Below are 12,875 nucleotides of genomic sequence, written 5' to 3'. Positions count from 1 at the left end.
GACTCTTGAGTGGAGTTCCTACTTCAGCTTTTCAGGGGAAAATGCTGTATCCCTGAAAACCGGATGTTAGCCTTTTCTGGCGAGTCTGCATTGGCTGCTGTTATTGTAAAAGGAGAATCAAACTGTCATTCCTTTCATTTCTGAGGGCCCATCAATCAAAGTCAAAGGACCTGCCTAAGAGCATTTAAACAACGTTATTACATGTTTTCTGTTCAGATTTCCTATCACCTTTCGACAATGTGCCATGAACTCTATTCTTATTCTTCTAATAAAACGTTGCCTTTCAGCCCCTGCTAAGTTTGGTGCCTTGAAGACAATAAAACAGCACTTTAACAGTCCTGCTTAGCAACCACTCCAGGGAGGGGGTGGGGAAGAGCAAATCAGTGACAGTTTTAAACAAACAAAGCTTTTCTTATCTGTTTCTTCTCATCTTTGCTCTAATTCTGATCTTGTTGTTCAAGTAACAAAAAATTATGATTCGAAAGATGGGAACAAGGGTGTAGTTTTCAGAGCCACAAATGCCTGTGATTGGATGGTTATGAGAGAGGTCTGACAAAAGGGGGAGGAAAATTAGGGTTGCCAGCATTCTTCTCACTTAAAGCTGTAACTACCCAAAAAAAGCACTCGTGCAGTCTGGGTTGGGTCTGCCTTGCTCACTGCTTATTGGAAGTGTTCTCTGGCTACATGGTACAGTGATAACCTGGGCATTTCTCATCCCTTTTTTTCCCACTTTGTGCACAAGTAGAGCCCATGTCTTTCTTGTAGACATGATGAGCTTTGTGCATTCAAGGATTTGCCTTTTTCTGGTTGTCTCAGTGGCTCAGGTTTTGTTTGTGAAATGCCAGGACGGAAACAGTGGTAAGTACATCCCTGCTTGTTTATTTGAACAAATAACTGCTGATTGGTATAGCATTAAGAGTGTGGCTGCTGGTTCCACGATGAGTTGAACTTTAAACATGAGCTTGTTGGATTAGGAATTGATATGATTTTTCTGTTGTTGAATTTGAACATTTATCTGTGAAGAGCCTCATTTGGTTCAAATTGTTGGATGTTAAGGTAGTTCTGGAGTGTGTTCTGCTAAATACAGATAACAATTAAACAAAACATAAAGCATAAATAATAATAATAGTGTACTACATTTGTAATGCACTTTTCATTATACAGAATAATTTGTGTTTTTTGTTGTTGTTTCCAAATAGAAGAAAAAAAATGTTTATTGAATTGGATCTGTTTTTGCCAAAGTAGATAGCAAGGACATGACAAATAGAATTTTCACCTTTACCTTTCTTTGGAGGGGTGGGTTCTTTTTTACATTCTAATGGATAGCAGCTGAGGACACAGTGAAGGCATGGAACATGTAAGATACATTTCTGTAAAGGATGATTGGCACAGACCTTAGCTGGCAGGATCTCAAAAATGTATTCCAGTTTTGGATGAGAGTAACTATAGTGTGGATTATCTTAAAGTGGCAAATCAGCTCTCAATCATATACTGTACTGTCCTGTATGGACATACAGTATGTCAGTGATTGCCAGTGATGTTACATGTTACTCTAAGGTGCCAGAAGAAAGCCCTGAGAGAGAAAAAAAGTGCCAGAGGACTAACTTTATTCCTCATCTCTTGTTCATTAAGTGTTACCAGCAACCAGATTTGTGTCTCTTCATTCTACATCTGCCTAGACTATTTCAACACCATGCGTCTTGGATGGAACACAGCTTGCATTCTAATGCAGAGTCATTGGAGCTCTCTATAGGTAGCCTACAGACTAGCGACCCAGCACTTAAAAACCCAGAGCTGAGTGTTATTGTTGTAGTGACGTCATGTTTTTTAAATGTTATGATGTCATGGAATATTGTTCATTGTATGATGTCATGAGGGGAAAACCATAAAGCAGGCTACTGAAAAGGATCTTTGTGGCGCTTGAGTGGCTCCTGATTTCAGCTCTGTGAGCTGTCAGAACAATATGTTTGATTTGTAGCTTAAGCTCAATTGGAGTTTGTTTTCCAAGTACCCATAGATACTGTATATATTAGATTTTTTTTAAAAGTAATTCACCCAAAACATGACACAGGTGTAACCTAGATAGGGAGCCCCCTTGTGGTGGAATGAACAGGAACTTTAAAATGCCTGTTTTACGTCTGTGTATGTATAAAGCGCAATGATGTTCGACATGTCGGCACATTTTATGTTGAGTTAATTACCGTTATGAAAACAATGTTGCTATAGAGCCATCTCTTCCATAGTATGTATTACTTTAGCTATTATAGGAATATATGGCCAACTATGAAGCCTGACAAGATGGGAAAATAAATCCAATACTCTTGAAATATGCCATATTTAAGTAGGGCCCCTGACCTAATGCCTCTTCAAAATGGACGACTGGTGATGACTCCTCCTCAGAGGAAAATTATGTTCCTCACATTTTATTTGATTTCAGAGCACTAGTCCCAGAGGGTCTATCGTTTTCCTCTCTGCTCTCGGTGGATGCCAGGGTTTCCATATTTGTCCATATGAAACAAGGCACTGAGAACTTGAACTCATGTTCCCACAGAACATTGACAAATTATGTCAGCCCAGGGAAAAGACCATAAAAGATGTATTCCTGTCAAAGCAGCAGAATGTTGACTCAAATTCTTGCAACTAAGTCAAAAAGGAGTCAACTGTTTTTGAGGGATGTTTTAGTATATGGCTATCATTAAATTACTATTAAGTATAGAGAGTTGGTCAGTGTTGAATGGATTACAATCTAAGCCACTTTACATCATTATGAGCAGGAAGGTATAGCCATCCTATTTTCCAAAGTGTTTATGAGTCCTTAGAACGTCAGCAACAAATTCCTGTATTTAGAACTTTGTCATTTCAAGAACCCATCAAACTCTGTTTGAAACTCTGAATCAGAACAAGACTACAGATGCTGTACCTTAATTTGGTCATACTGTTGTTGTAGGAATTTTCCTGCACAGCTAGAAATGAAAAGTTGTAGTGCATTCAAGGTTTAAAAAGGCTTCTAAAGTTTGCAATTTCTACTTAAAAATGTCAGACTTGATTTGCCCTAATGAAAAACGTATCAACCCCTCCAAAACATGTAAGTTACAGTGCCTTGCAAAAGTATTCAGCCCCATTGGCGTTTATCCTATTTTGTTGCATTACAACCTGTAATTTAAATTGATTTTTATTTGGATTCCACCTAATGGACATACACAAAATAGTCCAAATTGGTGAAGTGAAATAAAAAAAATTACTGGTTCAAAAAAAATATTAAAAATAAAAAACTGAAAAGTGGTTTGTGCATGTGTATTCACCCCTTTTGCTATGAAGCCCCTAAATATGATGGTGCATATGATAATATGATGGTGCAACCAATTACCTTCAGAAGTCACATAATTAGTAAAATAAAGTCCACCTGTGTACAATTTAATAGTCACATGATCTGTCACATGATCTCAGTATAGATACACCTGTTCTGAAAGGCCCCAGAGTCTGCAACACCACTAAGCAAGGGGCGCCACCAAGTAAGCGGCATCATGAAGACCAAGGAGCTCTCCAAACAGGTCAGGGACAAAGTTGTGGAGAAGTACAGATCAGGGTTGGGTTATAAAAAAAAATCATGAACTTAGAACATCCCACGGAGCACCATTAAATCCATTATAAAAAAAATGGAAAGAATATGGCACCACAACAAACCTGCCAAGAGAGGGCCGCCCACCAAAACTCACGGACCAGGCAAGGAGGGCATTAATCAGAGAGGCAACAAAGAGACCAAAGATAACCCTGAAGGAGCTACAACACTCCACAGCAGAGCTTGGAGTATCTGTCCATAGGACCACTTTAAGCCATACACTCCACAGAGCTTGGCTTTACAGAAGAGTGGCCAGAATAAAGCTGTTGTTTAAAGAAAAAAGTAGGGGGAGACTCCACAAACATATGGAAGAAGGTACTCTGGTCAGATGAGACTAAAATTGAGCTTTTTGGCCATCAAGGAAAACGCTATGTCTGGTGCAAACACAACACCTCTCATCACCCCGAGAACACCATCCCCACAGTGAAGCATGGTGGTGGCAGCATCATGCTGTGGGGATGTTTTTCCATCGGCAGGGACTGGGAAACTGGTCAGAATTGAAGGAAGGATGGATGGCGCTAAATACAGGGAAATTCTTGAGGGAAACCTGTTTCAGTCTTCCACAGATTTGAGACTGGGACGGAGGTTCACCCTCCAGCAGGAAAATGACCCTAAGCATACTGTTAAAGCAACACTTGAGTGGTTTAAGGGGAAAATGTTAAATGTCTTGGAATGGCCTAGTCAAAGCCTAGACCTCAATCCAACTGAGAATCTGTGGTATGACTTAAAGATTACTGTACACCAGCGGAACCCATCCAACTTGAAGGAGCTGGAGCAGTTTTGCCTTGAAGAATAGGCAAAAATCGCAGTGGCTAGATGTGTCAAGCTTATAGAGACTTACCCCAAGAGACTTGCAGCTGTAATGGCTGCAAAAGGTGGCTCTACAAAGTATTGACTTTTGGGGGTGAATAGTTATTCACGCTCAAATTTTCTGTTTTTTTTTCTAATTTCTTGTTTGTTTCACAATCAAAAATATTTTGCCTCTTCAAAGTGGTAGGCATGTTGTGTACGTCAAATGATACAAATCCCCCCCAAAATCTATTTTAATTCCAGGTTGTAAGGAAAAATGCCAAGGGGGTGAATACATTCGCAAGCCACTGTAATTATAATCCACATAACACTTCACATTTCCTGTTTCTGCAGGATTATTTTCCTGCTGTGTGAAACTGACTTAAATTAAGATCTGTGTATTGCAATTATATAAAGATTTTATGAAAAATAAAGTCTCTAATGTGGTGACAGCAAGGAGCTGCTGAATATGTTGAGGTGTTACTGAGGAAAACTCTAGACACACTCAAAGATTCATTGTGCTCTTTTGCACATTTTAAAGGCTCTTTGTCAAAAGTGTAAATGTATTGTACAAATATTCCAAGATTTGTTTTCAGTTTAGTAAGCATATATGACCTCATCTATAATATGCAGTGTGACTGGGTTTAATTTAGATTTTATATGGAGAAAATGGCAACTTGAAATTGGGTGTGGTTGAATGTTGATGAAAGTGAGTAATAGGTATATAACAGTAATATTTATCTGTTCTGGAAAAAAAGACTGTAACCATGAAGAGGAAGATGGTGGAGGGTTTTAAAGTAAAAAAATATATAAAAAAACTGGCTAGATTTCTGAGAGGAGGGGGAGACTTGGAAAGAATTTGGGAGAGTTCAAGATTAACCTTTGAAGGCTGGAAACATGTTTAGAGCAAATGTTTGAAATCCAAATGTTAAATTGAGTTTTACAGTTTAGATTAATGTCATACTGTATGTGTATGCGCTTGTTGGAAGTTTGCTTGCTGAAGGGTCTCAAACTCTTAATAGTCTTGTGACAAACGAGTGGTCAAAACTTGGCACACACATGCAAACAAAACACAACATCGTTTCTCTGACAGGTAGATCTTTACTGGCACAATACAATATGTCCTGTTAGTCTTTTTCTGAGTATATACTGTGCAAGGATCACTGTCCCAAGTAACCAAAAGCAGCAGTTCGTGCCCAGCAGTAGAGCTGTGAGAAACCATTCAAGAATATGTTAGTGTGTGAACACTCTCCCTCCCAAAGGGCAGACTGATACGCCTGCAAAACATTTTCAAAGATGGCCACTTAACACTGTACATCAAAGGGACTTCACTTTTTACATTAAACCATTTTAACCCTTGTCGAACCTTATTTTTATTTACTTATAAACGTCTTTATACTAGATTTTGTTCTTTTTTTGTGAACCTTTTGGTATTTATTTAGGACAAATGCCAAAGAGACAAAGAGATACTTTCTCTCTCTCTCTGCGGGTAATTTGCAACAGGCAAACAAAGCTGGTATACTGAATCAAAAAACCTATACTCTATGAGGTAACTTTGACTCGCAAATCGGTTCCAGGTGTTATTGCCACATCAGTTACATTGCATCAAATGGACGGTTTTCTCAGCAAACACTAAATGTCCAAACTTGAATTCAACCAGGTCCACCAGACACGACACTGATTAGAACCATGTGCTGTATTTTTGCCATATGACTTGATTACATGCATCTTTTATTCCCCGTGTTGGACTAAAATAAATCCAGATTGTACTTTGTAGGTTATATCTCAACCAGAGTGCCAGATATCCTTGTTTTATCAACTGCCTAGCATGATAGCCCATGGCATTGAACCTGGATGACTCAGTGGCACCACAGACTGACGGAGCAGATAGATTTTTAATGCAGCTCGTGCCCAAGAGGCCACTACTTATAAACCAAATGACGGCAGTCAGCAAACGGTGGGGTGGAGGGGGGATGATTTCCAGATGTTAAAATAGTTGCTTTGGCAGTATTTGGAAAGTATTAAAACAAGCATTGGCTGAAAGGAGGGAGGCTGGGGAGGAAGTTATAGAGCTGATGTAAGATGTGGTGTGTCAAGGTATGGCTTGTGGATATGTAGGTTCATTGCTTAAGGGAGGGAGCCCCCTCTCTTCTTTCCAGCCCCCAAGCCTCCACTGTTTTAAAGTGAGAAATCATCCATTTTGCACATGTTGCGTCAGCTCTGAATGGCACTTCGTTCTGAATCGTCTCTGTGATCCATTCAACAACCTGTCCAGACAAGATGGTCTGTTAGCACCTGCTTCGTTCATGAACACAAACTGGCTGGCAAATGGTGTGCGTCTGTCGTTTTGAGTTGCCTTTGCAGGTTTTGAATGTTTATACAGCTGGTTGTATTTTGTCAGAGGAGATCAGGAGGGGTGTCTGCCCTCTGGAGTTGATCCACTGGAGGTTGGCAGTCTTAAATATACTGTTCTCTTCCACTAAGCGTGTTCTTTATTTGTCCCCTGGTGACCATTTCAAAGCCTGCGTAATTGGTTTAAATTGTCCAATTTCATGACATGTCATGTCACATTATGGGAGGTTCTGCCATGCAGGTTCAATGCTTGAGACCCAGGTAATGAGTCAGCACTACATACCTGGGTTAAAACAGTATTTGTTTAGCTGTGTTTGGTTGAGCCTGGCATAATGAAACCAATAGAATAGTCCCAAAAGTGCCCATCTGGCACTCAGGCAGAAGTCAAATATTTTAGACACTATTTGAACCCAGTTCTGCAGCACAACTAAACATATACTTTCCTGAATTGATCAGTGCAATTATTAAACCTTGTTGATATACAGTTATACTCGTTAGATACTGACTGTATGATGTCAGAAGTCGTTTCCTATAGGTTCTTGTCTGTACTGTGCCTTCTGCGAGCCATGTGCTGCCCGATGTTTGAGTACATGTGGCCTGCACAAACCTAAATTCTAGGCTTGATTCTGTGGTTAAGGTCTATGGTTGCTGCCTGCAAAGACTAGTAGGTGGCAATGGTTATGGTGGTCATGTTTAGGTTCCATGCTCTTGTTGTGTAGGAAACGTGATTGACAGCTGACTGGGGTTAGAGGTAGGTTCCTTCCATGTGCATGGTCCTCCTCTCGTGTGTCAACATGGAACAGTTTTAAATCAGTGGAGGCTGCTGAGGGAAGGACGGCTCATAATAATGGCTTGAACGGCGCGAATGGAATGGCATCAGACACATTGAAAACATGTTTGCTACCATTCCACTTATTCCACTCCAGGCATTACCACGAGCCCGTCTTCCCCAATTAAGTTGCCACCAACCTCCTCTGTTTTAAACATATCACACATATGGAAACCACATTTGACTCCATTCGATTAATTCCATTCCAGCCATTACAATGAGCACATCCTCCTATAGCTCCTCCCACCAGCCTCTGCAGAGCACTTACCCAGAAGAACATCTAGTGGCTCAGTCAGGTCCATGACACAGTATATGACTAATGAATAAAGGAATGGAAGTCGAATGGAAGTCAGACAGTCTGATATGTGTTATCTCCCTTTAAACTTAGCTTGTCCGCCATGTTTGCTCAATATTTGAGTATTCATTTTATTGGCCTTAACAACTCCATTCAACGATTTAAATCGGGTGCCAGTTGCTCGTCTGTTTTCTTGCCTATGTAGGGCATGATCTAATTTTTTCACAGGTGAAAGTTTACTGGCTCAAGTGAAAAGGGTTCCAATGTTGTCAGTTAGCATGGCAAATATATGACTGAAGCACTATTATGTTGGCTAATTTGCTAATGTTGACATCAAATGTAAACTCTGTTTGCATGACTTTGAGACCCAAAGAGCTATATAGACAACATAATTAGGGTCGGGACGATACCAGTATCGCAATCAATTTCATGGCAAGGAAGCAAAACATGAAGATTTAGGAAAACAGCCCTAATGTTGGAAACAAACTATTTTGTCATTCAGAGTCACATTTATTTATTTTCCAAGCTATAGTGCACAACATTTTACATATAGCAGGTTTTTAAAGGACCAGAGTAAGGTTTGCTTCGTGTTTTCATTTTTGCCATGGAAAAAATATTGCGATACAGATTGCATGATTCTAGAGTTCCTGGTCAAATACCAGAACCAGAACATTTGCTGAATGGAAGTTTCGGGTGATTTGGAACACATATGTTCAGAGAATTCCTTGGCATTGAGTCAAGCCAAGGATTCCAACTGTTCTGTGTCTACTATACTACTACTGACTGCTAAGGTTCTGGTAGGTTGTCTGTCTATAGAATAACTATCTTCAAAGTAATGACTCGGGACGTCGGGTTTGATATGAAAGCTTCTTTTAGTAATAATACTTACATTTACAAACTTTAGATTCTACAGAACAAGGAATAATGAGTTGCTAGCGGAAAGATCAGGATAATCACCTGTCAATTGCACTTAACTAGCGCGTTCTCTCTCTACTTCCTGTCGCAAGGCATTCTGGAACTTGCAGTCAAAAGCCTAATTCAATACTAACCAGTACAAAATATGTATGTAGTTCTCTCAATCTCCAACACACAAATTCTAATACAATTACAAATATCTTTAGATAGAGCTCGATGAATTAACTTAAACATTAACTCTGTAACCCATTAAAGTTACAACACTGTCTGTTGTTAGGTACCATAATGTTAGGTACCATAATGGTCCAGAATACTTTATTTCTCTGCCAGTTCCAAGTATGACCGTTTCTGTAATGTTCCTCGCAATTACACTCATATGGTAGGCAAAGCAGATCCATTTCAGACTCAGCACAGAGTCAAGTACTGAGTGCTGTGACATGTAGATTATATCAGATGTGGTGACAAAAAAGGGATTTTATATCCATTTCTGGCTCTCATTACTATACAATGGATTTGTTAGTTGATTAACTGTTACTGAATGACACTACCTCATACACATAATCATGAATGTACAAATGTACGATCTTAATTTGATCACTTGTTGCTGAGATATAGGTCAAATTAAGATCCTACATCTGTAATGATGCACGCATGCACATATGCACATGCACAAACACACACACACACTCATACAAGGCATGAGAGATCATTCTTTGGGGAGATGGTGTATCAGATATACATGTGTATCAGTTCTCTAAAGACTCAATAATAAGGGAATTTAGATTCTGCAAAACTACACAGCAATTTAAATTAAATAAACAGGATTCAACACCAGGAGTGTTAAAGGCGCTACATGTAGAATGTCTCACCCATGTGGAAGCTAGGTGAATTGCAACAACACTAAAGCTAAATATAAACAACTCTCCTCTGTCCCCCGTATCCCATTTCCCAGCAATACAGAGGAAAGGTTAGTGCTATCCGACATCCCAAGGACCCCAGATAGCACGGACCATCTTGATTACATCCCAAGAATTCTATCTAGTATGGACCATGGTGGAGATTATTTTACTTTCAGTTTCGTCCACCAACTTCAAACAGCCTTAAAAATGATATATTTGTTATTGACAGTGGTGGGAAAAGTATCACATTTTCATACTTGAACAAAAGTAAAGATACCTTAATAGAAAATGACTCAAGTAAAAGTGAAAGTCAGCCAGTAAAATACTTCGTGAGTAAAAGTCTAAAATTATTTGTTTTTAAATATATTTAAGTATCAAATGTAAATGTAATTTCTAAAGTATGCTTAAGTATCAAAGGTAAAAATATATATAATTTCAAATTCCTTATATTAAGCAAACCAGGCAGCACGATTTTCTTGTTTTTAAATTGACAGATAGTCAGGGGCACACTCCAACACTCAGACATAATTTACAAATTAAGCATTTGTGTTAGTGAGTCCGCCAGAACAGATACAGTAGGGGTGATCAGATGTGTGAATTTAACCAGTTTCCTGCCCTGCTAAGCATTCAAAATGTAAAGAGTACTGTTGGGTGTCAGGGAAATGTATGGAGTAGAAAGTACATCATTTTCTTTAGGAATGTAGTGGAATAAAAGTAAAAGTTGTACAAAATATAAAAAGTTAAGTAAAGTATAGATACCCCCCCAAAAAACGACTTAAGTAGTACTTTAAAGTATTTTTACTTAAGTACTTTAAACCACTGGTTATTGACGATTCGATATTAGTCCTGTATTGACACTTTGCCTGTTTGATGGTCGTCGGAGGGCATAGAGGGATTTCTTATAAGCTTCCGGGTTAGAGACCGCTCCTTGAAAGCGGCAGCTCTAGCCTTTAGCTCAGTGCGAATGCCTGTAATCCATGGCTTCTGGTTGGGGTATGTACGTACGGTCACTGTAGGGACAACGTCATCGATGCACTTATTGATAAAGCCAATGACTGATGTGGTGTACTCCTCTTTGCTTCGGAAAAAATATTCCAGGCTGTGCTTGCAAAACAGTCCTGTAGCTTAGCATCTGTTCAATCTGACCACTTTTTTATTGACCGACTCACTGGTGCTTCCTGGTTTAATTTTTGCTTGTCAGGAGGAATCAGGAGGATAGAATTATGGTCAGAGCTTTGTACACATCTCTGTGTGTGGAGTAAAGGCGGTGTAGAGTTTTTTTCTCTCTGGTTGCATATTTAACATGCTGATAGAAATTTGGTAAAACAGATTTAAGTTTTCCCTGCATTAAAGTCCCCGACCACTAGGAGCGCCGCCTCTGGATGAGCATTTTCCTGTTTGCGTATGGTGGACTATAGCACATTGAGTGTGGTCTTAGTGCCAGCATCGGTCTATGGTGGTAAGTAGACAGCTATGAAAAATACAGATGAAAACTCTACAGTGGTTGCTCAACTAAAGGTTTTGCGAGTATGCTGCGGTACTTAGAGGTAATTTGTGGTTTAGTACGGTACCCTGCGTCACCACTTCATTGCTCCAGACCAAGGCAAGGGGGAGTTAGAGCAATGATTATGCTTTTGGGTCCTACTGTGTCTCTAACTGACAATGTATGGGCGACATAAACCTAAATAGAAACTGATAATTGTGCACAACTTCAGTATTATGTAGCTCACACCCGACCAGTCATGTTGTACACCACCTGAGTGGCGCAATGGTCTAAGAGACTGCATAACAGAGCAAGCTGTGTTGCTGCAGATGCTAGTTCAATACCTGTGCTGGCCTCGACTGGTAGACCCATGAGATGACTGTAGGTTTTTGGTTTCCCTCCCTCTAAAAACAGAAATAAATCATTCTAAATAATAAACTGGCTTTATTTATTTACAAGTTAGTAACAATGTCTCACCCCATGTTCAAAAATTGGCTATTTCTCACTCATTTTACGTTATTTGAAAACAAAATCATCTCCAAAATATATATATATTTTTAAACAAAGCAATTATTATTATTATTAATTTAGAATTATATAAAAGCCCCTTGGATATTCTCACAGATATATTATTAACCCTGTTATTATTAGCAGGACAATATATATTGGTCATATTGGTCATGGCACCCGAGTCGCGCACAATGGGATTGCCTTGCAGTTCTCCAGCTGTATCCACGGAAAGTCCGCAAGGTTCAAGGCGTGAGAGCAGGGGGCACGGTATGGGCCGCAGAGCCGCGCACAGAAGACTGACCTAGCCCATGGGGAAGGGGGGGGTGGACCCCCACCCTGCCACACTGGGTAGCACAGAGCAACACTTTAAGGGGCTTATTGCCAATCTGCATGTTAAATCTAAAACAATGTAACTAATGATGGCATCTTTATGCTTTCGTTAATAAAACAATGATAAAAATACTCTTTCAAAATGCCGATGTTTATTTAGTTATGGATTCATAACGAATTACTAAGGGATTAAAGTTCACTGAATTACAGAAATATCCTCCAATCCTCTATATGTAATTATTGGCGGAGAGGCACGTCATATTTTTCAATATACTGTAGGCCTACCATAGGTCACATGAGTCTGATTAGTGTTGAGTAATATGCTGTTAAAAGTGGTGTAGGTCTATTTATTTAAAAAGCAAATTGAAGTTAGAAGCAATAAGATTTGAAGCAATAGCCTACCCGCGTGTGGTCAACTATTTCAGCACCATTTTGTGCTGCTCTGAGACAAGCATGGGGACTGGTCTTGATAAATCAATGAGATTGTTATTTTCACTGAATCTCCATTTGGGTAGGCGAGTCAGTTAAGAACAAATTCTTATTTACAAGTGCAGCCTACTCCTTCCTCCCCATTAAGGAATTGAACCACAGTCTCCCGCATGACACAGGAATTCTTTAGCTAAATAGCCAAGTACTGTAGTCTACTCCCGACAGTCACATTGTACAGCGCCGTATCTTCCATTCCATCCTAATGGAAACCCAAAGGGTTTTTTGTATTTCTTGGAATAGAAACACCATAATATTAATCAAATTAATTAAGCAAAATTTCTTAAAATCAGTCCCATATACTATGTTCTTACAAAAAATTCTCTAGTACAGCAACTATTGAAGGCTATCAAATTCTTCTCAAAGAC

At 39.4% G+C, this 12,875-nt stretch overlaps 1 protein-coding gene across 1 annotated transcript in view; it reads left to right on the top strand.

Moving 5' to 3' along the window:
- The first annotated feature begins 619 nt into the window (after window positions 1–619).
- LOC120064346 (collagen alpha-2(V) chain-like) overlaps window positions 620–12,875 on the top strand; it is a 66,909-nt gene continuing 54,653 nt past the window's right edge. The window contains exon 1 of the mRNA XM_039014861.1: window positions 620–858. Within this exon, the coding sequence (XP_038870789.1) occupies window positions 768–858 (91 nt within the window). The 5' untranslated portion in view covers window positions 620–767. The remainder of the gene's footprint in view (window positions 859–12,875) is intronic.

This window comes from Salvelinus namaycush, chromosome 19 (genome assembly GCF_016432855.1).
Source record: "Salvelinus namaycush isolate Seneca chromosome 19, SaNama_1.0, whole genome shotgun sequence".
NCBI classification, from domain to species: Eukaryota; Metazoa; Chordata; class Actinopteri; order Salmoniformes; family Salmonidae; genus Salvelinus; species Salvelinus namaycush.
This window is presented reverse-complemented; position numbering and strand designations above follow the sequence as displayed.